At 46.3% G+C, this 25660-nt stretch overlaps 1 protein-coding gene across 1 annotated transcript in view; it reads right to left on the reverse strand.

Moving 5' to 3' along the window:
• PARP1 (poly(ADP-ribose) polymerase 1) overlaps positions 1-25660 on the reverse strand; it is a 468102-nt gene that overhangs the window by 195087 nt on the left and 247355 nt on the right. The window contains exons 12-14 of the mRNA XM_078647552.1: positions 20179-20311; positions 16329-16524; positions 11394-11522 (exon numbers count right to left, since the gene is read on the reverse strand). Coding sequence (XP_078503678.1) covers positions 11394-11522; positions 16329-16524; positions 20179-20311 — 458 coding nt within the window. The remainder of the gene's footprint in view (positions 1-11393; positions 11523-16328; positions 16525-20178; positions 20312-25660) is intronic.

Here is a 25660-nt window from a genome sequence, read left to right on the forward strand (position 1 = left end):
GGAGTGTTCTCCAGAGTGGGTTTCCCTAAGGAGGTCGTTTCTGACAGAGGTACAAACTTCATGTCAGGATATCTGACTGCCATGTGGAAAGAGTGTGGTGTGAACTACAAGTTCACCACACCCTATCATCCACAATGCAATGGGCTTGTTGAGAGATTCAACAGGACCCTGAAAGGGATGATTCATGGACTACCTGAACCTCTTAGGAGAAGATGGGATGTCCTGATCCCCTGCCTCCTGTTTGCTTACAGAGAGGTCCCACAGAAGGGGGTTGGCTACAGCCCTTTTGAGCTTCTGTATGGGCATCCTGTAAGAGGACCCCTGTGTTTGGTGAAGGAAGGATGGGAGAGACCTCTCAAAAAGCCTGCAACCAACATAGTGGACTATGTACTTGGTCTCCGCTCCAGGATGGCTGAGTATATGGAGAAGGCATCTAAAAACCTTGAGGCCAGCCAGGAACTTCAAAAAGCTTGGCATGACCAAAAGGCTGTACTGACTGTGTACCAGCCAGGACAGAAGGTGTGGGTGCTGGAGCCAGTGGCCCCAGCAGCTCTGAAAGACAAATGGTCTGGGCCCCACACCATCATTGAGCAAAAGGGAGAGGTTACCTACTTGGTGGACCTTGGAACTCCCAGGAGCCCTCTCAGAGTGCTCCATGTTAACAGGCTCAAAGCATATGTTGACAGGAAGGACATGAGCTTGCTCATGGCCACAGATGAGGGACAGGAGGAAGAGAGTGACCCTCTCCCAGACCTGCTCACTCAGAATCCTGATGATGGGTCAGTTGATGGTGTTGTCTTTTGTGGCAGCCTCACTGAACATCAGCAACAGGATTGCAGGCAAGTTCTGCAATCCTTTCGACATATGTTCTCTCTGACCCCCAGCCAAACTGATTGGTGTACCCATGATGTTGACACTGGAGACAGTCTGCCTGTCAAGAGTAAAATCTACAGACAGCCTGATCATGTTAGAGACTGCATAAAAACTGAAGTGCAGAAAATGTTGGAACTGGGAGTCATTGAGCCCTCAGATAGCCCTTGGGCTAGCCCAGTAGTTCTAGTGCCAAAGCCTCACACCCAGGGTGGTAAGAGAGAGATGAGGTTTTGCGTAGACTACAGAGGCCTCAATGCAGTCACTAAGACTGATGCCCACCCAATCCCAAGAGCAGATGAGCTTATAGATAGATTGGCTTCTGCCAACTTCTTAAGCACATTTGATTTGACAGCTGGGTATTGGCAAATCAGGTTAGCTGAGGAAGCCAAACCTAAGACAGCATTTTCTACCCCTGGAGGGCATTATCAATTTGTGGTAATGCCCTTTGGACTGAAAAATGCACCTGCCACCTTCCAAAGGTTGGTGAATCAAGTCCTCACTGGGCTGGATGACTTCTGTGCAGCTTATCTTGACGATATTGCTGTCTTTAGCTCCACCTGGGAGGATCACCTGGTCCACCTGAGGAAAGTGTTAGAGGCCCTGCAAAAGGCAGGCCTCACTATCAAGGCCACAAAGTGCCAGATAGGGCAGACACAGGTTGTATACCTGGGCCACCTTGTAGGTGGAGGCCAGGTTCAGCCACTGGAGAGTAAGATACAGGCCATCAAGGACTGGACTCCTCCAATCACCCAGACTCAGGTTCGAGCTTTCTTGGGCCTGACTGGGTACTATAGGAAGTTTGTCAGAAATTATGGGTCCATAGTGACCCCCCTTAATGACCTGACAAGCAAGAAGATGCCAAAGAAAGTTCAGTGGACAGCAAGCTGTCAGAAAGCATTCAATGACCTAAAGCAGGCCATGTGCACAGCACCTATCCTCAAGAGTCCAGATTACTCCAAGCCATTCATTGTCCAAACAGATGCTTCTGAGTTGGGTGTGGGAGCTGTTCTGTCTCAACTGAATTTTGATGGTAATGATCAGCCTATTGCTTTCATTAGTAGAAGGTTGACACCCAGAGAGAAAAATTGGTCAGCTATTGAGAGGGAGGCCTTTGCTGTGGTCTGGGCCCTGAAGAAGCTGAGGGCCTACTTGTTTGGCACTCACTTCACCATTCAGACAGACCATAAGCCCCTCTTGTGGCTAAATCAGATGAAGGGTGAAAACCCCAAACTGCTTAGGTGGTCCATTTCCCTACAGGGGATGGATTTTACAGTGGAGCATAGACCTGGGACTGATCACAGCAATGCTGATGGGCTCTCCAGGTATTTCCACTTAGAGCAAGAAGACTCACCTGGTCAAGGTTAGTTTATTGTCCCAAAGTTTGGGGGGGGGTCATGTAGGAGAGTAGGGTCTGCAATCCTATGATCACCCAGATTTTTGCTTTTTGCTGCACTGGTTTACGACTTTCCCTGGCTGTGGGCCTGCTAATCAGACCCACAGCCTAGCTGTTCTCTCTATCCAAATTGTACCCAGGTACTGAATTGGCACTGGGCCCTCTCCAAGTCCCTGTACCCAGGGCTGAGGTGCACCCAGAAGTCTCCCAGGGGCTGAAGCATGTATTATGCCACCCCTGGATTGACTAACTAAAACTGACACAACTGGCTGCACGACAGCTGGGGCAAGGTGGTGTACTCACCCTTTGCTTTAGATATAGTATACCTATATCTAACCCTAAAATGGACACACAGATCTCCTATCAGTCACTCCTATGGCAGGCCTTAACAATCCTGAAGGCAGAGTGCTTGGAATCGTGTGAGATGGTGCTCTGGCATGAGCTGAGCCTGTCTGCGGCTTTCGGGATCTATCCCTTAGCCGTTTCCATGATATCGCATACCATATACTCTTAAGTGCATTATAATCCTCGCGGTTATGTGCCAACTCTGGTATCGCTTTATCAAAACATGTCGAGTAAGGTGTCATACGACTTGGAATACTAACCCCTCGCCAATTCTGGCGACGGGGTTAGCATTCCACCCTTCTAGAGGGACACGACATGCCTGTAACCTATAACCCGGTTAAACGTCAGACAGAGCCTTAGCATCCACAAAATGGATGCTGCCACCGAGACACAAGTCTGCCCTCCTGCTGCTGGGAGTCCTCCCAGAGCAGGAGATAAGGACAAAGGGTTTCCTGCCAGGGGCGGTGCCAGCACCGTCCCAGACAGGGTTTTGTGTATTGTAGGTAGGCAGGGCTTTAGAGGAAGGTGACTGCAAGTAGCACCCCGGTGCTCACTATGCATAGGCCGGCTTGAACCAGTTCCAGGGTCATTCCAGACCCTGTGCTGGGGAAAAGCCCGCCAAGGAAGTGGGTGTAACCACCCCCCTCCTAGTCCCACCCATAGGGCAGGACTTAGTCGCGTGCCAGCCCCTTTTTACAGGATAAAGGTAGAGACTGGCCCCCTTCCAAATCAGATCATCTTTGAATCCTGAAACTACTTTCTGCGAAAGGAACTCAAGACTTCTTCCTAAGATTTCTCCCTTGTGACTAAGGAGTAGTCACCCTGCATCCGCAGGCACCATCTAAGAACACTGCGGTCTGCTGTAAGTCCTTCCTCCGGAATCCGACTGCCCAGCTCGACGAGAACCGGCTTCCCTGGCACCTCTGACCTCTACCCACCTCTACAGCCCAGCTGAGAACCGTGGGTGCGACGAGACCTTAAGGGACCGGCCATCTGCAAGACTGCACGACTTCTTTCCAGCAAGCCCGCCGAGTATTCCACTGGTGAGTGCTTTGGGGTCCGAGAAGCCCCGACTCTGAGCAGCTCCAGCTCCGAAGTGCAGCCCCCCAGCATCTCCACGATCTGCGTGGGGCCCTTCTGCTTTCCGCTGCTCACCGCGTTGTTTGGCTACTAGCCCGTTGGCTTGTGGCCTTCCTGACGACGCCCGACGACATTTCCGCTGCTGGTCTGGTTGCTCCAGACTGGCCCTTGCTCCCTTCCAGAAGAGGAGCACCCCGGACCCTCCTGGTCCACTCAAGACGCCATTTTGAGTCCACCGCGTGGGCTTGAATTAGCCAAGGCTTGTTGCCCAATCCTGGGTAACTTCGACGCCAACGACTTCATCCTTCGTGGGACAGCTCGCACCTCCCTCCTGGTCGCCGACAACGCCTCCTGGTCCGAGAGACTGCAGAGCCCAGCAGCGCCCACTCACCTGACTGCGGTGACTTCGCCCGGTGCCATCCTGGTGCCCACTTAATCACTGGCCAGTGATTCAAGAACTTGGTCCCCTCTGCTTTCAGGTTTTCTTCTTCCTTGATCCAGGCTTGGATCCATCGAACTTTCCTTCACTGGTCGCCTGCCAGCAACTTCTTCCTTCCAGGCTCCTGGTCCGGCAACGAGATCCCCGACGTCTTTTCAGACCTATGCAGCTGCAGCCCCTGGGCTAGGTAACTTCGGCACTCCGGTGTCCCAGCATAGCCTCACTATCCAAGGGTCAGGATCCACTGTCATTTTCTCCCTACCAGGTCGGGTTCGCCCGTGAACACTAACTTTGTGAATTCTAGCTTCCATAGACTTTGTCCCGCATCCCGCGTGAGAGTGCACACTCTGCACCCGAGTCCCCTGGGCCTCCTAGTAGTAATCTAACGATTCCCTAGTCCAGTCCTAGCGATTCCAAAGCCTATTAGAACTGTTACTTACCTGCTAGTAATTCGCATTCCACTTTTAGCGTATATGGTTTTTCGTGCCCCTCGGGCATTTGTGTAACGTGCTAACTTAAAAGTATTTTCGTAAGAGTTTTGTTGTGTGCTTAGCACCCTGTCCTCATAAAGAGTACAGGGTTGTTGTGATTCTAATAAATACATTGTTTATTTTCATAACACTTGTGTGGTGTCCTTTCACTGGGTGTTCAAGGGGTAATGTGATGGTAAAACAGCTGGCTTAACACGCCCTCTAGAGTCTTAGCCTTAGACTGCTCGTATCCATGCTACTAGGATAGCTGGTCTATAAGGTTGACTTACAACCAATCATCAATAAGGGTTGTTTGGACTGATATATAGTGATCACTAGAATAGTGAGCACTGCACATCAGGCCAACTTCTCACACAACCTGTTCCCCAAGTTCAAAGAGCACCTCTCCAAGCTGCGGACCCCCACCCAGAACTCCGCCAGCACTATCACCCCTGACGTCGCAGCCACCACCTACTACACTTCTACCCCCAGCACCCCAGTAAATGGCCGACCTGCTGTTAACACCCCCCACTCCCCAAGGACAGTCACAAATATCTCCACCGCACATACTAGCAGCTCCCCTAACATGACCCTTCTTATCCCCACCCATACCCCCTCCATCCCTCTCCCCCCGGACAGAACATCCCCCACCCACAACACACCACCATCTGAACAAGCCACCGCCCAAAGTTTATCCACCCCCCCCTTCCATCCCCCCCACGACAGACACCTCTCCCTCCCCATCTCCCTCTCCACTCCCACCCACGAGTCTCTCACACCTGACACAACAACTCCCACCCACAACACGCCTACATCTGCACACACCATCACTCGGAGTTTATCCACCCATCCCCCCCACGGCAGACACCTCTCCCTTCCCTGCCCCCTCCCCACTCCCACTCACAACTCTATCTCCCTCCCAACAAAAGATACAGAACATACCTCCTCCCTTACCTTAGCATCCCCCTCTCTCCCACCTCCTATTCTCAGCCCTCACTACCCTCCTGTCTCCCCCACTGTCTTCAGCCTTCACTCACTCTTCTGCTCACCGGCACCGTCTCCCACTCAAGTCACTACCTATGCTTCCCACCCACCCCCTGCCTCACCTTCATCACCCACACCCCTCGCCCACAAACACGTCCACACCTTGAATACCATCCCACTTCATTAGCATCGCGGAACCCCTCAACAACGCTAGTATACCCCCCCCCCCCGATACCCTGCCTGCTCTCCAGCTCACTACTCCACCACTCACCAACGGCTCTCTCCACCAACACCTTCCCCAATGACCCTCCTGACCTGACTTTATCCACCCTCCAACAAGTCAAAGAGGAAGTCTTACAAATCAAAAAAGACGTCCACGCAATCAAAGACCTTCTCTCCTCACAGCCCAGTCTACCTCCCACCATCCCATTACCCTACAAACGACGCACCCGCCCTACATACCCTCGCCCCCGACGACACCAGCAATGGCCTACTATCCCCGTTCGCAATAATTCCCACCGCCCCCGTCGTGTTCTCAACCCCTTGTCGGACCGCGACCTATGCTCTCTCCTACGCTCTTATGGCCCAGGTCCGGTAAAAGACTTTTCCAACTCACACATCCCCATACCCACAATTCTTACAAACCCTCTGAGGCTCCCAACACTCAACAACAGAGGCTCCGTCCCTAACAACCTCAGAAAAGTTCCCCTCACACTAGAAAGCTCGACCACCCTTCTCTCTCCCAAACTCAAATGCATCCTACTAAACTGCAGATCGGCCCAGAGACATTCCTCCGACATCGCGGATCTCGTCTCAGATAGGGAGCTGGACCTAGCCATTCTAACGGAAACGTGGCTCACTGAAGCCTCTACCCCGATTATGGACATACTAGTCCCCCCCCAATTATCACATCATTAGGCTGGACAGGTCTCCTGGCAAGACGGGCGGGGGAATTGCATGCATTTTTAGGAGCAACCTCTCCGTTACTCAAGTCACCTCCCCCTCCCTTTCCTCCTGTGAACTCCTCTGCCTCGACATCACCAGTGAGGGCAAACAAGTCTGTGCTTTACATCTCATCTATCACCCGCCTGGTGACAATCTCATATTCACCCAACAATGCATGGACCTGATCACTTCCAATGCCGGTCGGCAGACCACTCAAGTCTACCTGGGTGACTTCAATCTCCACTGGAACGATCAGAAAGACACCGTGGTGAATAGTCTCAAAACTTTCCTCAATGCGCTTGACCTCACCCAATTATGCGATAAACCAACACACGACAAAGGCGCGATACTCGATCTCATCATTGCCAAAGAGAACGCTATTCAACTGGAGGCGATTCTACCCTGCGATTGGTCAGATCACCACGTTATCACCTTCTTTATCAACGAAAAAGTTAAACCTAACCCTACTCAACCAATCAAATCCAAAACATGGAAAAGGGACTTGAAGAATCTTAACCCCTCCACCCTACCTCCCCACATCGGCAACCTCCTCCTTCCCCCTTCAGGTGCCTCAGATGTTCAATCACTGACTGACCACTACCTTGACTCTATGAATACAATAGTCAATGAAGTCGCCCCTCTGCAACTGAAGAGAGTCTCCACCAAAATTTCTAACCCCTGGTATGATGACAGACTCAATGACGAAAGGCGTAATATGCGAATGGCAGAGCGCACCTGGAGATCGGACCCTTCAGCACTGCATCTCAAAAAGCTTAAGAACAAGAGAAATGCCTACTTTAGGAAAATAAAGCGCACAAAGTCGGACTTCTTCAGCCGCCAGCTGGACCAAGCGAAGAACAGGCCAAGAAAGCTGTTCGAGCTAATCAAGACCCAAACAAAGGCACAACCCACACAATCAAACAGCACAACAAATGACACCCCACACTGTGAAGCCTTCTCTGCTTTCTTTAAACTAAAGACTGACAACATAAGAAATGACCTCATCATGGATGTAAGCCGATACCCCAACCACACCAGAATGGCAGACACTCAACCTAAAAACAAGGCATCCTGGCAGTACTTCGATACCTATTCGGAAGAAGAAATACACAAACTGCTCTGCACCTTGAAGCCCTCTAATCACCTCACAGACCCTCTACCTGCTAATGCTGTAAAAGACTTTATCCCCTTGCTCCTCCCTCTCTGGACCAAGATCATCAACAGCTCTCTGCAACAAGGCCACATTCCAGACTCCCTTAAGGTGGGGCAAGTCACGCCTATACTCAAGAAACCTACAGCTGATCCGTCTGACCTAAACAACTATCGGCCCATCACCAATATCCCCACCCTGGCCAAACTGCTGGAGAAATGTGTCCAACTCCAACTAACAAAACACATTGATCAATATGACCTCCTCAACCCTCATCAATCAGGCTTCAGAGCGAAACATAGCACGGAAACAGCTATGACACACATAATTGATGACGCCCTCCAAATTCTGGATCGCAATGAGTCCTGCCTCCTCATCCTTCTTGACCTCTCGTCAGCATTTGACACGGTCAAACATGAGAACTTGCTGGAGCTGCTAAGTACTAGAATGGGGCTATCGGGAACTGTTCTCAAGTGGTTTTCGTCCTTCCTTCACAACCGGTCTCAGAGGTTCAAGATCGAAAATGTGCTATCTACACCTGTGCCTGCAGATCTAGGTGTTCCACAAGGATCCACCCTCTCCCCTACACTGTTCAACCTCGTTATGGAACCGCTCGCCACCTTGCTTCAAGCATCCAATGTTCAATTCCATATGTACGCCGATGACACACAACTCTATCTAAAGTTACAATCCCCGGAAGATATCAAACATCTGAATTCCACGCTTATTAACACCCAATCTTGGCTGGCCGATAATCACCTCAAACTAAATGCTCTGAAAACTGAGTTCCTACTCATCTCACCCCCGGCGAAAATCTCCGCCACCCAAACCTGGCTCAACAACCTAACAGCACTCAATGTCCAACCTACCATCGTGGACTCGGCGAAATCCCTAGGCATCACACTCGACGCCAAGCTCAACATGCAGCAGCACGTCAGCAAAGCCACAAAAGCAGCTAATTTCCAAATTAACACGCTGAGGAAAATTAAACCCTTCCTCCCGGCCAAAGACTTCCAAACTGCTGTACAAGCTTTAGTCATCCCTCGAATAGACTACGGAATTGCGGCCCTCAGCGGTCTCCCGCTATCCACAACAGCACCCTTAAGAGCCTCCCTGAACGCTGCCGCGAGACTCATTACTGGCTCAAGAAAACACTCGCACATATCCCCAGACTTAAAGTCTCTAAAATGGCTGACTTTTGAAGCCAGAATACAGCTAAAAATTGCAGTTATGACACACGCGGCCGTGCACCACAAGGCACCCAACTACCTCGCTCAAAAGCTGTCTATATCAGGAGGTTCGAGATCCAATAGGAGCACAAAAAATCTACTCCTGAAACCTCGTAGATTCCGGAAAGTGAAAACCTACAAGCGCTCCTTCTCAGGAATGGCACCCAGGATCTGGAATGCGCTCCCTCCTGAAACCAGGCTGATCTCCTCCACTGCACTCTTCAAGAAAGAGGTGAAAACCATCCTTCTGGCCAAGATCCCCTGATCGTTATAGATGTTGGTTCAGAGACTCTGCATTGCTTTGTATCACTGCTCACCCTATCCCCTGGCACTATACTCTACTTGTTGGGGGCTCCACTACGCTACTCTCTTACTACCGACCAAGATATGATACACGTTGGTTTACTGATCCTCCTGTACACCTCTGTAGTGGGATCAATGACTTGTGCTGTCCTATATTACTTCCTTACCTGATTGTATATGGATTGGTTTTCTGTATGTTTTTATTATCCATGTTATTACCATGTTACTGACTATTATACTGTTCCCATTATCTCTGTTGACTCCTACTGTCCCTTCCCTGTCTTTGTGAAGCGCTCTGATATCTGTAAGGATCCTGTTCGCGCTATATAAAACTTTGAATAAATAAATAAATAAATAAATAAAGCCGCCACATATATCTCCATCTGGACTCTCGACACCCCAGCACCGAGAAACGGTGGATAGGAAGTCGACACGCGGGGCCACATCACCCGCAGAGATTCCACGACCCCGGAAGGCCGAACACCAGCCCCCGGGGACGAACTGCGACACTTACCCACCTGGAGGGACGCGCCAATAGTAGTTTCATTCGGCGCTCCCGCCGCGACTTCGGCTTCAACTGTTGGCACGCCTCACAATCAGTGGTGCCGTGATCCTCCCCCCCAAACACCACATACAAATGAGATGAGGGTCTGTCGCCGACATAAGACGCCCACACGACGTGCGAGTTTTGAAGCCCGAAAGCATTCGCACAGCGTTCCACCAAGAAGAAGACAATGGTGAAGAAAAAAGGGCCCCAAACAGGCCCGCAGCAAGACCGGATCCGCGTTGCACGCGGAAAAGGAAAAAACTGACGTAGGCGCGCCGGGGTGGGGCTTATGTGACTTCGCTGATGCCACGTACGAGGACGACGCCTGGGCTGAGTCGCGTGATGTCGCCCCGCCCCAACGCGCAGGGATGCTGATGCAAAAAGTTTCCGGATCCAGTCTCACGCCTGGGGATAATTCTACATGAAGGAATCTGCGGCTAGTAGTCTCTATCAGATCTTTATTTCCTTTTCTTTATGCTACTTTCACATCTTTACAGCTTAGACTCGCTCTGAAAGGATCATTGAAGGTCGAGTAGATTTAATATATTATAGTTGGAAAGAACTTTTATCAATTTCGTCATCGTCCCATGAATTCACTTTACACTATGTTGCGGTGTTGGTGGTGGGCATATAGTTGTAACTGGGATGAATATGGTTTCTATTCAGATGCGGACTGTTTATCATCATGATGTTTTGTCTTTCAGATTTTGGTGGACCATAAAGGAGGATGCCACGACACTAACCAATACCATGAAAGTATGGTCTTTTCTTTTCAATTATTTAGCAGAGTGACTTTAGAACTTGGTCTTCAGGGATGCCACGTACTTTTGTAGTCAAGGAAGGCACATGTTGACCATTTAATAAGGTAACAGCCATACCCTTTTCACTTAGCTTGGTTTTTAGGTCTATCCATTGAGGGCACAAGAATAAAAGTTGTCCTGCCCACCATGAGATTATTTTAACTCACTTTATTGTTTTGATTTTTGCACTCTGCTCCTACCTCCCCAAACAATAAATAAGATCTGCAAAATTAGTGACAACCACCGTTCATCTCTTGCGAGAGAGTCCTTGCCCACACTGGTACTGCGAGGTTCCAGTGTGAAGAGGGGATCCAATGATGATGCATTTCACCTCTGAGTGAGGGTTCTCGTCTTAACACATAAGTGCTTTGCAGTGCCCCTTCTTTTTCCTATTTTCCTTCTTTTTACCACCCACGTACATAGTGTGAGTTTCAACAGAAAATAGAGGTCATGAAAATTAGCTTGGGAATTGTTTTTGGATCTCATTCTATCAAGCCCGACCAAGAGCCATAAAGAAGCATTATCATGGAGGTAAAGACAAACCGGTTTTTAAAGAATCTTGTTTAAACAGCACCATTTTCATTTAACTTTCACAGGTAAGAGTTGTGGACAGGGGGCTGTATACACAACTGCACACTGGCAAGTTATGTTTGGCCAACAGGGAACAATCTGTTCACAGCTAGTCTGAATTAAATTTAAAGTCAACCATCAGGGATACATCTAACCATTCATGCACATCTGCACAACCTCACATACAGTAAGGCCCACTTTAAAGAGAAAGAAGACATGACCTGAAGCCCTGGCCCAAATAAACACACTTAATCAACCCAAGTACCTCGAACTCCACCATGGCTTTTTTCATGCTCTCCACATCAAAGATCATCTTGATCAGCTCCTGGATAGGCTTGGCGAGCTTCGATTTGGTGCCTGCATTCACCGACAGCTTCTTCACAACTTCTTCCTCCTTACGGAACAGACAAAAGATAGAAAGAGTGAAAGAAGTGAAGTAGATGTTATCTGCTTCAGATTTCTCTGGATCTCAGGACATTTTTTAATAGACAGGAATGGCGCTATAACAGTCTGCAGCCACTGGGTGTAAAACATGGAACAAAAAGTCATGCAAATCAAGCTACGTTTTCATCAAACCAAGTGCATTATCTTGAAGACTGACAGGGTGTATTCCAAAGCTATTTTCCACAAGTAATAATCAATTATACGATCAACAATGATAGGATAAAAAAAGTATAGACCAAAGATTAGAAGTGGTGAGGATAGACAGAAATGTTGACAAAAGGTGGTTAATAAGAGTGTGGACAAAAAAAGATCATAAAGGGCACAGAAAGGCCGACATGGTTAAAACCAAACAACATACAAGAGGGGGTCAGAAGGAGAAAGGATGGAAAAGAAGAGATGAAAATGGGAAGATATAATAGCAAGAAAACAGAAAGGGCAAAGATACTGACCAGAAAGACTTAAACTACCCAAATGCACTAGTAGGAGCATAAACAAAAATATATCTGAAGGGTCAAAGGCTCACAAATGGTTAGAATGGGAGAAAATACTCAAAAGGAGACCAGATGAAGGGTGAGGGTAAACCTAGGGTAGAGTGTGTGAAGCTATACAGGAATAGATAAAAAGGGTGAATACTGATACGATTAGAAGGGCAGAGCATAAACAAGGCCAAAGGGAGTGTGGATAGAACTGTACAAATCTGATAGAGTGAGGGAAGACAAACAATTACAAGGGGGGAACAGACAAGAAAAGATCAGCAGAAGCAAGAAAAGCTCAGAAGGAACAAGAATAGGTAAGATTAGAAAGGAGATGATGGACAACAGGCAATCAAAACTGGGTGCGCACAGACCATTAAAGATCAAAGGGTGATAAATAAAGTTAGCTCAAAATGGACAACAATAGTTAAAAAGAAAACAGAGTTGGCGAAGGTAAACAATATACCATAAAGAAAAGGCAAAAATGTAGGGGTCTGAATTGACAAAATTATAAGTGGAGAGGATTGACCAGAACAGCTTAATTTTGAGTGTGCGCTTGGGTAGATCATAATAGATCAGGTGATCAAAAATAGATCAGGTAGGAGGTTACTATCTGTCCCAGGGGCATATCTGACCACTCCCCGGTACTCTTTAAATATACTCTTCAACAGCCCTGTAGAAGGCGCATGTTCCCGGTACACGCTGGATTCCTGCAGATGGCACCGATTACAAAGGACCTCACACGTACTACTGAACAATATTTCCAAGAAAACCAGGGCTCGGTTGACTCGCCCGGGGTGTTATGGGAGGCATATAAGGTGGTGCTCCGGGGTCAGCCAATGACTTCTATCCTTGGTCACAAACGGGAGAGACGGGCAGAATTGGAAAATCTCGAGGTTGATTTGGCCGCGGCCATCGAGGAGCAGGAGACCCACCCATCGCAAGGAACTGCTCGTAAGGTCCGTCTGAGACAAACGGAAGTTGTAACCAGTCAAAGACTAATGGCACAACTCAAATTACAGGCCACCAGGCACAAGGTGTACGAATTTGGAGACAAGGCAGGCAGAAGGCTTGCCTGGCTAGATAAGAAGGAAAGGGCGAATAAAGTAATTGTGCAACTGGTATCCCCTCAGGGATCAATGGTCTCTGACCCTGAAGAAATAGTGAATCTTCTAGCTGACCACTATGAACAGATATATGCTCCCCAGGCAACCTATACAATTGCGGAGACGTATGACTATATCAAGGATCTATCAATACCTAAGCTCTCCCCGGAGGCAGCACTGCTGTTGGAGGCCAACATTACCAATGATGAGATCCAGGCAGCCACCTACGCGCTGGCGCCTGGCAAGGCACTGGGGCCAAACGGATTACCGGTTGAACTCCATAAGAGAGCGGTACAAACGACAGCCCCCTTTTTCTTAAATATGTTATCCCATAGCCTTGAAATAGGGGAGCTCCCGCGGGATCAGCGACTGGCCACAATTGTCGCGATACACAAGCCTGGTAGACCCCAAACGAATTGTACCTCTTATCGTCCAATTTCGCTCATCAACTCGGAACCCAAAATACTAGCCAAATTGCTGGCGCTCCGCCTTACTCCTCATTTAACGTCGTTGGTGCACCCAGACCAATCTGGCTTTATGCCACATCGAAGCACCGCCCTTACATGCAGTCCTGGCGCGAACACCGCACCTTAAAGAACCAGCTGTTATCCTTTCACTTGACGCTACTATGGCGTTTGATACAGTCGAATGGCCCTATTTATTTCCTGTGCTTCAACATATGGGATTTGGTCCCAAATTCTGCGCCTGGATTCGTCTACTATATACTAAACCCTTAGCGCATGTAGTCGCAAATGGGCACATCTCACGCGACTTCTCGCTTGGCCGCGGCACAAGACAGGGCTGCCCTCTATCCCCGTTACTCTTCGCGTTGATTTTGAGCCTCTAGCAATTTGGATCAGGTGGGAACCTTCCATCAAAGGGATCCGATGGTCTGATGTGTGGGAGAATCGTATATCCCTCTACGCGGACGATATCCTTCTATATCTCACCTCCCCTAAAAAATCTATCCTGGAAATCTTAAATGTTTGTGAGAAGTTTGGTAGGGTGTCCGGATATATGATTAACTGGAGTAAATCAATCCTATTTGTCCTGGCGGGTCCCCCGCCCGTTTTGCCTCTTAGCTGCCCCCTGGTCTCTGCCACAACGTCTTTCAGGTATCTGGGTATAGTTGTCACATTAGATCTGGACGACTTTTATGACCTGAACCTCCGCCCCCTCCTGGAGAGGTTTCAGCGTGACGTTAAAGTATGGCAGACTCTCCCTCTTACACTTCTGGGTAGAGCCGCCTTATATAAAATGGTAGCGCTTCCTCGCTTCCTATATGTGCTAGAAAATACACCGTCGGCAGTCCCTCCACAATACTTTAAATCGATCGCCGCAACAGTGTCTAATCTACTATGGGGTGGAAAGCCGCCTCGAATCGCGCAGGATAAGTTAATCAGGGACTGGTATGATGGGGGAATAGCACTTCCAAATGTAGAACTATATTATTGGGCGACACACCTAAAACAGATCAACTTCTGGCTGCATGCGCCACAAACTGAGCCGGCATATCAGGCAGACAGACACTCCCTGGAAGACAGGGGACTACTATGTACTCTCTACGGCCCTCGTCCACCTTCAGATCTGATAGGCCCGACACAACACTCAATCCAGTTGTAGTACAAGGCCAACAGGCGTCTTAAGTGCTTGGGAACTATCACCCAGATGACACCGCTGTTGGACTCCAGCAAATTGGGCTCCCTCCGTAATAGTAAGGGATTCCGAGCCTGGGATACCATTGGTATATCTGTAGTGGGCGATCTCTGGAGGAAGGGAGGGGTGGTGGAATTTGCCCATCTTCAAAAGCATTAAGAGTTGTCACACACCGAAATGTTCAGATACCTGCAAATTAAGCATGCGCTACACTCAGCCATACCGAAGGGCACTGTCCTACAGGACTCCTCACCTCTTGAAGACAGACTTTTAACAGAACACATGCAGGAGAAAGCAACCTCCCTTACGTATCAAAAACTCAAACAACCTCCCGGACGTGACTATGACACTACGACAACACTGATCGGAGGAGGTGGGCCCCTTTGATGAAACTGAATGGCGGGAGGCCCTTGCCTCACCCAGGGAGACCGCTATACCCTCTAGATTGAAGCTGATACAACTTAAAATATTACACCGCACATACTACGCTAGACCACTTTTATATAGAATAGGAAGGGCCACACACAAATTCTGTTTACGTGAATGTGGGGAGGAGGGAACGTTTTTCCACACCATATGGGAATGCAGGTACATGATGATTTACTGGAGGGCGGTGATGCGCATGATCTCCCAGACCTTAGACGTCTCCTTGCTTCCTGAGCCCCGCCGCTGCCTGTTAAATGTTTGGGACCCAAATGACTTGAATCATAGCCAACAGGGCTGGGTAATGCTTGGTATGCTAATAGCAAAACGTAACATAGCGAGACTCTGGGGCTCGGCAACATCGCCGACGCTTTGAGATTGGTGTAGGGATGTAGATGAGGCAATTGTGGCAGAAAAGGCGGTTTACATCCACCGTGGCTGTCCAGGAAAGTGGGGCAGAATATGGGGGGCGTGGAATGCATTCAGAGGTAATATTTGTGAACCACCAAGAGTCACTGAGGAAGGTGAAGACTCGGACTAAGGGAGCTAAGTCGAGATATACGAAGTGAGGTGATAATGTGTTAAAGATATTAAGTTCAAGATTTAAGAAGCGAAACTGGATTTAATTGTGTTGTACCCGCTAACAATATCTATGTATCTGAGGTAGCGAATTCATGCAGAGCTGTCATGTTTACCATTGTTAACTGAAAATAAAAACATTAAAAAAAAAAAATAGATCAGGTATCAAAAATAGGTTAGGCTACTAGAAAAGATGACGTTAGATATGCAGAGACCAGGAGGTCTCAAGAAGCCAGAAGTGGCTAAGGGATGTGCCAATATGGGAGAGAGGAAGTAACAAAGAGCTGAATTAACAGAGTAGCAATAGTCTTAACAGATTTCTGAGCGTGATAGCATTGAATGGGCATGAATTGTAAGAGCTCCTGTTGAAATGTAACCCCTCAACAGTATTATGATTGACAGAGAGAAAGTTAAACCAGATGCAAAATTCTATCTAGGACCGAAAAAGAATGCACCAAATAAACAATGCACTGTTTGACCAACTTCTGATGACTTATATGTGACCCAGGACATGCTTACCTGGCCATAGTCTATTTCCAGGGGGTAGAATTTATTTGGGTACTTTGTGAAGTTAGTAGTATGCCACGAGTTCCCAGTTTTCCCTTCATACATTTCCAGGAAGTGGTCTATTGCTTCTTCTTTTGAGGACATCTCTTCCAGCTTGTTACTGCCAATGACTGTCCCAACACGGCCCCAGGATCTAAATACCCAGTACCTAGACACAAATTACAATAAAGTATTTAGCACCATTAAAAAATGCTTCCTCCTCAATCGACAGACCATCCATTTGTACCAAAGGGACAAGCTACTCCTTTTCTTTAATCTAAGAAGAAGAGAATGCTGTAGCAAACTGATTAAGTTAGAAAAACTTAGTAGAATCACCTTTCTGGGCTCTCCTGAGCTCACATCGTGTTTGATGCAGTTGCTCAAGTATCTGCCACCACCTGCTTTCATGGGCAGAATTCAAATGTGAATTTATACTGGAGATAAACTACCAACGAGCATTCTTTCTTCACTCATTCTTCCCACTTTGTTTCCAGTTTTTGCATCTTGAGCCAGGATAGTCTCCCCATAGCCCCTCCTTCAGTTGTATTCTGAGCGTACATTTGTCTTTTACCCTCTGCTTCTCCGCTACCCATCTTTATCTCATTCTAACATTTCTACCTAGGTCAGATTCCAGACATCTTTAGAAATTCATCAGCTGCAGCAAACCTATGTAGTGGTCCAGTGACTGAAGTGATACTCTAGGTACAGCATCACATCAGAGGCATGTGTTAGTGGAGAGATACGAGAAGTGTGCACAGAACAGGACCCAGGCTTACCATGGAAGACCACCAGGTCAGAAACTGAACATAAGGAAACATTGTAAATAGAAGGTCACTGGATAATGAAAAATAGTACTCTCTTCCTATTGATGAAGCCGCTATTGGGTCAGCGATAATAAGAGCTTCACTCAATTCACTACAACAATTTCAAAGTCAGCTCCTCCACCCACTGAGTTATCAAGCTATAAAATATTTCAGAAAGGAAGAATGAGGCATTAATGAGAATGAATGCCGGGAAAAACATTTTAAAACAATTTTATTAATATTGATAAAGAGAAGGACAATTGAAAAAAGGATTGAATTGAACATTCAGCAAATATGTACGACATTCATCATAGATCAATATGTAGTATAGTGTGACATTATTCCAAGGACAGCAAGGTGGAGTGGACAAGTCGCTATAACAGATCCACACAAACCAACAAGTTATCCTGGAACAGCAGCGTCACAGCTTGACAAATGCTACAGCTTAAAAATCACATATTTTTACCCTGTGTCACTGGAGTGAGGCTTACAGGCTCACTCCCTTTCTTAAAAGTTTCACTACTGTGTGCTTAACTTACCTTGGGCCTACATCAGATAGATGTGGAAGGGCGTGCGTAATGGAAACGTGCTGAGTGCATGTGTGCTCGCAAGAAGTACACTGCACAAGGGGTGAAGTGTGGTATAGTGCATGCATGGTAAATGTGTGGACGAGGCCATCATAGATGAGGCTGTATTAGTCGACACGGTTGTGGAAGTCGACGTATTCTTAATTGTTGTTAACTATTTATTTGACGGCGGTTTTGTCGTAGACACCTCATTGTCAGGTTATGAGAATTCCTCTGATGTAGTGTCAGGGCTGAAGAGGGAGTTGTAGGGTCTGATATTGCCTTGGAGGAAGTTTTTCCAATTTTCTCTCTCTGAGAAATGCCATATGAAGACTTGTGGTAAGTCATTTTTACGGCTTTTCTGCGCGCCTTCTGGAGATCCTTGGTGTGACCTCTCCCTTTGACCTCTGTTGTGATTTGAAGGAATCCTCACTGTCCTAATCATAAGTGACAGATTTAAGTTTCTGCAGCCACAATAATAGTCCATATCTCTATATGTTACATTTTTAAAGGAACCGGTTAGACATCATTTGTAGTCCTTTACTTTGTTTTCTGCTAGTGCAAGTGCACGATAAATAAACTGCAGCAGTAGCAATCAAGGCAATTCAATTAAAATGCGAAACTTCTTAAGGATAGTTAAATAAATTAAGTAAAAAAAATAATCCTCAGCCGCTGGTGCAATCAAGGCACTGTAAAATATAAAACAGTCGCTGGTGCTTACACGCACAATTTTTTGGTAATATATACGAAGTGAACGCTGTCTTCAAACTTCCATGAAATTTACTCCCACTTGTCGCCAATATGTCAAGAAGAAAGTAGACTCTCAATCTAAGGTTCCAGTTGTAGGTTTATTTCCAGAAGATAGTAAGACAGCTTAACAACCACATAGGTCTAGCAGCTTGCTCAGTTAGACTTAAACTGATTTCCCAAGAACACAGAGTAATAGAATAGACAATAACATTCCAACATTCTACTGCCTACAGCCTACATACAACATAATAAGAATACCACAATAATGTTGGAGGATCCAAAAAGAAGTAATAGCTGAAGAAACCAAGCAAAGCTCAGGGAGACACCCTTTACACGATGGGCGGTAGAAAACCTGAGGGATTCAGCTTTTCTTGGGAGTGTTCTACAGGTTGCTGCCGCCTGATTGGCTAAAGTTGGACATTTTTAAAAAGGACGTATATAGGCTATTAAAGTGATTGTTCATTGCTATTATAAAGTGATTAAAGTGATTGTTCATTGCTATTATAGCCTATGATAATGATACATACATACTGCTCTGGGACTCCCACTGTGGGGCTCCCACTTCGACAACGCAGAATAATTCAAACGTGTGAATCTATGACAGATCCAATACTGGTGAACTGGTGCTGCTGTTGAGTAACTATGTTTTAAGATAAACTAAAACATTTTAAGACCAATGTCTAGGATTTTAATTTATTTAAGTGCTAAAACAATTGCAGTACTGTCTTCCTAACCGGTTTAAAAAGCACAATCTCAAAGTGTAATACTGGCTTTTGAAGATGCTCAGCTTTTTAAAGGAAATATTTTGCATTCTCTTTAAAATTTCTTAACACCCGACTACGTTACCAATTTTTCTCATTTTTCTGACATGTACTCATTACATTTTTCCTTCTACTAAAGTTATTTGGGAATTTTATTGTTTGATAGCTTGAATTTAAATGTATGTTGCTGTCATAATATTTCACAATCATTTTCCTCTAAAATGTGCCTGTAACCTTGTACCAACACTACCTGGGAAAAACCCAGGAGTCCTCATTAACACTCGTTCTACTCAACAAGGAATAGCTTATTAACTGTGTGAATTCATACCCTGCTCTCCTCTATTCGAAAATTCAGTTTCCCTCAATATTATTTTTAACAACTGATCATTTCCTCTGACAAAATTACATTTGTTCTTTGAGTATTATTATAAACCATAAAATTGTAATGCAATGCCTTAACTGGTATTTACTTTTAGTGCTTTTTAGGAAACAAAGTGTTTGAAATATTTACACAGCGGACAGGCACCTAGGCATACTTTATTCTGATTAGTAAAGTCTAAATTTGGATAGAGCTGAATGCAATCCTTTCTTTCGTGGGCTTTTATAACAACAGGCATTAGGTGAACAGCCTTTGGGAAGATTTCACATCATATCGCTAGGGCTTGGAGGGCAGTGATCTTGTTCTACTGTACAGTAAGGGATATTTTTTGTTTTGTAAATGTACTCATTCTTTAGGTTTAGTGAGTTTAATATTCTCATGGGTTCTCTAAGTTCTAGTAATAAGTTGATCTAACACGTGTATATGAAAAGTGCACACTCACCATATGCGGGGTCATGTCACTTTAGAAGAGATACTTACAACCAACTCAATGATACTCAGTTTCTTTACTTCAGCCCAGAAAACTGCAGTGCTTTAATTCAAAACGAGGCCACATTCTCCTACCTGGTCTCCCTATCGTCCTCCAGCAGCTGCAACTTGTAATACGAATTTGTTCCCCGGGTGATGTCTACCAATCCTAAAGTGGCGCTGAAGATTTTACCAGCTTTCTCTAAGACATGAGCTGAGTTTTCTAAGCCTGAAATGGAAAGAAAGCAAAATTGGTTAGAATGGCTCTGATACTCATGGTTTCAAACCTAAATATGATTTACCTGGTTCTTACACAAGTAGTAAAAGGGCAGTCTATACTAAAAATAGAATATTAAACAGGCCACGTTTTAGAAACAATAACCTTATCAGCAAATGTCAAATTAATACAAGACCAGCAAATAAAATCCCAGTTTAGATAGTAAGTTATTTAATTTAGCAACATCTATGTTGCTCCCTTGGCCAACCTCATGAGGTTGTATGGGTTCATCCCCATTTCCTATGCGGATGATACTCAGCTCCTCTTTCCCTTCGATAAATTCTCATCACATGTTCAACTGGCTTTCTGTAATGGAATGAGAGCCATCTCGCACTGGATGCGGAGTAACTTTCTCCAGTGCAATGTAGATAAAACAGAGGTCATGCTTATGGGAGAAGCCCCCCTCCTATGGACACCGGACTGGTGGCCAACAGATCTGGGACCTCCCCCTTTGCCCAAACTCTTGGTTAAAAATCTTGGGATTCGCCTCGATCGCGAGCTCAATATGAAAGATCACGTCAACCTAACTGCTGGTTTCTGCTTCCATGTTATTGGCATGTTACGCCGAGTCTTCCCTCTCCTCCCGAATTCCGCAAGAAAAACCATAGTTCAGTCGATGGTTTCAAGTCGCCTGGACTATTGCAATGGCCTGCTGTTATCAGCTAATGATGCCCTCCTCAACAGATTGCAGGTGGTGCAGAACACGGCGGCCCGGCTGGTTCTTAACGCCCCACCTCGAACCTCCTCTCTTCCCCTTCTTAGGGAACTGCACTGGCTCCCTATCCGCCAACGTATTCAGTTCAAAACATGCTGTATCACCCACAAGGTGTTGGTCAATCTGGGTCCCTCATATCTTGCTGAGAAAGTGTGCCCTACGTACCCACCAGATCCCTACGCTCAGGTGCTAAACACCTTTTGGTGGTACCCCGAATTAGAAAGGCCAGACAGGGTGGAAAAGCGCTCTCCTACTGCGGCCCTCTTTTATGGAATGAACTCCCGCTGCACTTGAGACAATGCGATGAACATCTGCAGTTCAGAAAAATGCTCAAGACATTCCTATTCTGCCGTGACTGATCTGTTTCCTTCCCTCCCTGAATATATAGCCATCCCTTCACAGTTCCGCTAAAGCGCAGAGATACCCCTCCGGGGGTCGATTCTAGCGCTATACAAACAAATACAAATACAAACCCCGAGTTAAGTACAGAGTAGTCGGTTTCAAAGTGTACATTAGTCATTATACTCCGAGAAGGTAGAGGCCTCTCTAGGGCTCTAATTAAGGCTAATGTCTAAGGCGTGAATACTGGGGACTGCCAACACTGGGAGCATTGTTCCAATCCAGGGCTTTGGCATCTTCAACAGGAATCCTCTTTAGCACTTATTAATTACTGATGCACAGAAGGATTGTGAGACACACCACAAATCCTTGATAAATGTTGAATAAACAATATTAGAACAATAATAAGAGGGAAGCCCTCATTCACTGTTTGTAACACAGCAAATTAGTCACACTAAATAACATCACTGACAAGCACAATTGCATGTACACAAAGGGCAATTGAGGACAACACCTATAGAGCTCTTTAGAGTGCAGACATAGATGAGATTTGGGCTAAAGTAAAGGAGACTGGCTCCCTATCGGCTGTGTATCCTATTGGTCATGGCAACAAACAGGGCTGCCCCTTAACCCCACACTTTTTGCTCTGGCAAGGAAGCGCATGGCAAAATGGGCCAGAGGCGATGAACAAGTATGAGGATTTCAATGTGAGGTTGATCATGAGGCCAGTATACCACTCTGTGCTGATGATGTGGTCTTCTTCGTAGGATAGCCCCTGTTACGGGGCACTGGTTGTTTCAGATATTGGAGCTATATGTAGAAGTCTTTGGTTTACAGGTTAATTGGACAAAATCTCTTCTTGTCACAATCAGAGGAGGCAGAGATGGGATCGCATTACAATCCTAACTCACATCTGCTGACTCGATTTGTATGCTTATGGATCTGTAACTTGAGCCAACGTGGAGTCTAAAACAAACCTCTCCCCAACGTTCACCCGAACACATGGAGAATTGTGTAAATGGGTCAAGCTTCACTCAACGGTCTAGGGAGAGGAGCATTAGTTAAAATGTTGGCCCTACCAAGGTTTTACTACATATTACAGAATATCCCTCTGGTAATCCCTAAGAGCTGGTTTGCGTGCCTGCAAGCTAACTGCAGTCATTCATATGGGCAAACCGGCTCCACATACTGCATTCAACAAGTGTACCCAATCTACGTATGATGGAGGAATGGGCATGGCAGACCCCCCCCCCCCCGACTATTACGGGTCCTCACAGATTCTGGTGCTGAATGACTGGCTGTAAGGTGGACAAGCAGACTCGGCTTTCTGCACAGAAATCACTCTAATTGAAGTAAGAATATCCTATGGTTAATGTATGGAGTCCCTCTTCTGCGCTCACTCCCCAAAGTAACTAAAGCAGTTATCCTGGTAGGAGACCTGCCCTCTGTTGGATACAATGAGACAAATACCCCACACTACAAACTCCTCTATGGCAGTGTTAACGGCTTCTACATGGAACCTGTCAGGAGGGATTTGCAAGATGGGGTCCTATTGGGATCTCCAGAGTGGGGACTGTTTGGCAGGGCACACATATGAAAGATTTTTGGAACTTTCAAAATGTATGATCTCCACATAACAATTCTATAAATGCTTGCAACTTAATCATGCACTGTTACATCACCATAAATCCTTAGAGAATCACCCTGAATACAGTCCATTAGAAGCCAATATGAACCATGGTCTGAGATCAGGCTAAATGTCATCAGATACAAATCGCTACTCATAAATGCCCCTGACTTGTTTAAGGTGCAGAAAAACAGCTGGGAAGCCCGAGTTGGCCCTCTAGATGAATGGGACGGTAGGATACAAAGATTACCCCTCGAAAGCGGGTTACTCCATCAAGGTTGTAACTTATACAATTAAACTATATACGCACAACCTTCTTTACCCCCAGAAACCTATGGCGAGCTGTAAGGGTTTGCGTGCCCAGGTACTTTAGATGTGATCGCACAGGTAGAAATTTCTTCCATATGCTTTTGAAACGGCCAGTCGTAGTGCCATATTGGTCCAAGATACTTATCACTCGGTCTAAAATTATAGGGAGAGAGGATGACCATTCTCCCTCAATTGCTGTTTTAGGAATTTTATAAGACTTGGGAGGTAGCAAAGGGGATCTCTATCTGGTAGGTTTGAAGTCTATGATCAACAAAGCGGTTTAAACCAGCTCTGGAAATCTCCTGAAATTACCACCTCCCAGCCCTACCCCCTGCCTGTCCCAGCATGGAGGGAAGCTTTGGCCAGCTGCGCAAAAATGGAGGAACCAGACTGTGGAGTGGACTGTGCTAATTAAAATACCATAAGATTTGGGGCCAATGGTGTTACTATAGACTAGTGGACACTTGATGTGTTTAACAAATTCTCCACCACTGAGCGACCAGAGGAGATTCTGTTTGTGTGTCTGCACTCTATACCTTTTCTATGTTTACAGTTGTGTTTTGCCAGAACAATAAAATTTGGTTTAGGAAAATAAACCTTGTCCTCTCTGCGCGTCCACTATCTCTCTCCCTGGTATCATACACACAACAATGCAACTCCATACCGCCTCCTCCTTCGTATTTAAAAACAACACTTTTAAGGTTGTCAGGCTGGTAAATGCACACCAATCACACTGCATCCAGCCGCGGCCTTTCCTTTTTAGATGTCATTGTTTAAGACTAAGACTCAAACGAAAGCTTCCAAAATAAACTGCAACAAGCAATGATTATGTTTATCAGGATTAAATGTGTACACAAAACATACATTATCTGGTTTGTTGGTGACAAGCTTGGGATAGGAAGTAGACACATTCATTATTTTAAATTATTTCACTCCTGCTGGGCTACCAAACAGCCATGTCCAATACATCTTTGAAAGAGGACAAGGGGTGAGGATACGGAGCCATTTTGAAATGTATGGCTTTTGCCATTCGGCAATATAGTTAAATGTATTCAGATAGGTTATTAAAGTAAATATCTGACTTTGAAACATTCACTTTTAATAATTACTTACTTTTTTATTAACAGCCCCACTAGTCGAAACATAAGATGCTAATTAAGCAATCATTTATCACACAACAGGGCCTGAATTATGCTCTATGCATATCTCTCTGGTACAAAGCTGTGATAAAGTGCCATCTTTCTTGCATAACAGAAAAGGGGGTGGTGATGAACAGAGTGTCTGAATTAAGCAGACCACTCTTACCCAGTCCAAAGATCAGGGCTTGATCCATCACCGTTATTTAGCTCACTGCCCCATCCCAGCTCAGAACCTGGCTATATGCAAATTAGTCTGTCCCTGGCCCAGTGCATCATGGGAACAGGGCAGACCAAACTACCAAGCCAATTCTTCACCAGAAAGGAGACAAGCTACTGGGGACCGGTTTCTGGCATTTCAGCCTCTTCGGCCCGGCTTGCTTGAATCCAGATGGAGCAGTGAGCAAGGGACTCATGTCTGAGTATACCCTGCCACACCTATAGTGGCCAAAAACGATACAGAAAAGGGGGTGGTGATGAACAGAGTGTTTGAATTAAGCAGACCACTCTTACCCAGTCCAAAGATCAGGGCTTGATCCATCACCGTTATTTAGCTCACTGCCCCATCCCAGCTCAGAACCTGGCTATATGCAAATTAGTCTGTCCCTGGCCCAGTGCATCATGGGAACAGGGTAGACCAAACTACCAAGCCAATTCTTCACCAGAAAGGAGACAAGCTACCGGGGACCGGTTTCTGGCATTTCAGCCTCTTCGGCCCGGCTTGCTTGAATCCTGATGGAGCAGTGAGCAAGGGACTCATGTCTGAGTATACCCTGCCACACCTATAGTGGCCAAAAACGATACAGAAAAGGGGGTGGTGATTAACAGAGTGTCTGAATTAAGCAGACCACTCTTACCCAGTCCAAAGATCAGGGCTTGATCCATCACCGTTATTTAGCTCACTGCCCCATCCCAGCTCAGAACCTGGCTATATGCAAATTAGTCTGTCCCTGGCCCAGTGCATCATGGGAACAGGGCAGACCAAACTACCAAGCCAATTCTTCACCAGAAAGGAGACAAGCTACCGGGGACCGGTTTCTGGCATTTCAGCCTCTTCGGCCCGGCTTGCTTGAATCCTGATGGAGCAGTGAGCAAGGGACTCATGTCCGAGTATACCCTGCCACACCTATAGTGGCCAAAAACGATACAGAAAAGGGGGTGGTGATGAATGGTGA

This window comes from Lissotriton helveticus, chromosome 6, assembly GCF_964261635.1.
Source record: "Lissotriton helveticus chromosome 6, aLisHel1.1, whole genome shotgun sequence".
Lineage (NCBI taxonomy): Eukaryota > Metazoa > Chordata > Amphibia > Caudata > Salamandridae > Lissotriton > Lissotriton helveticus.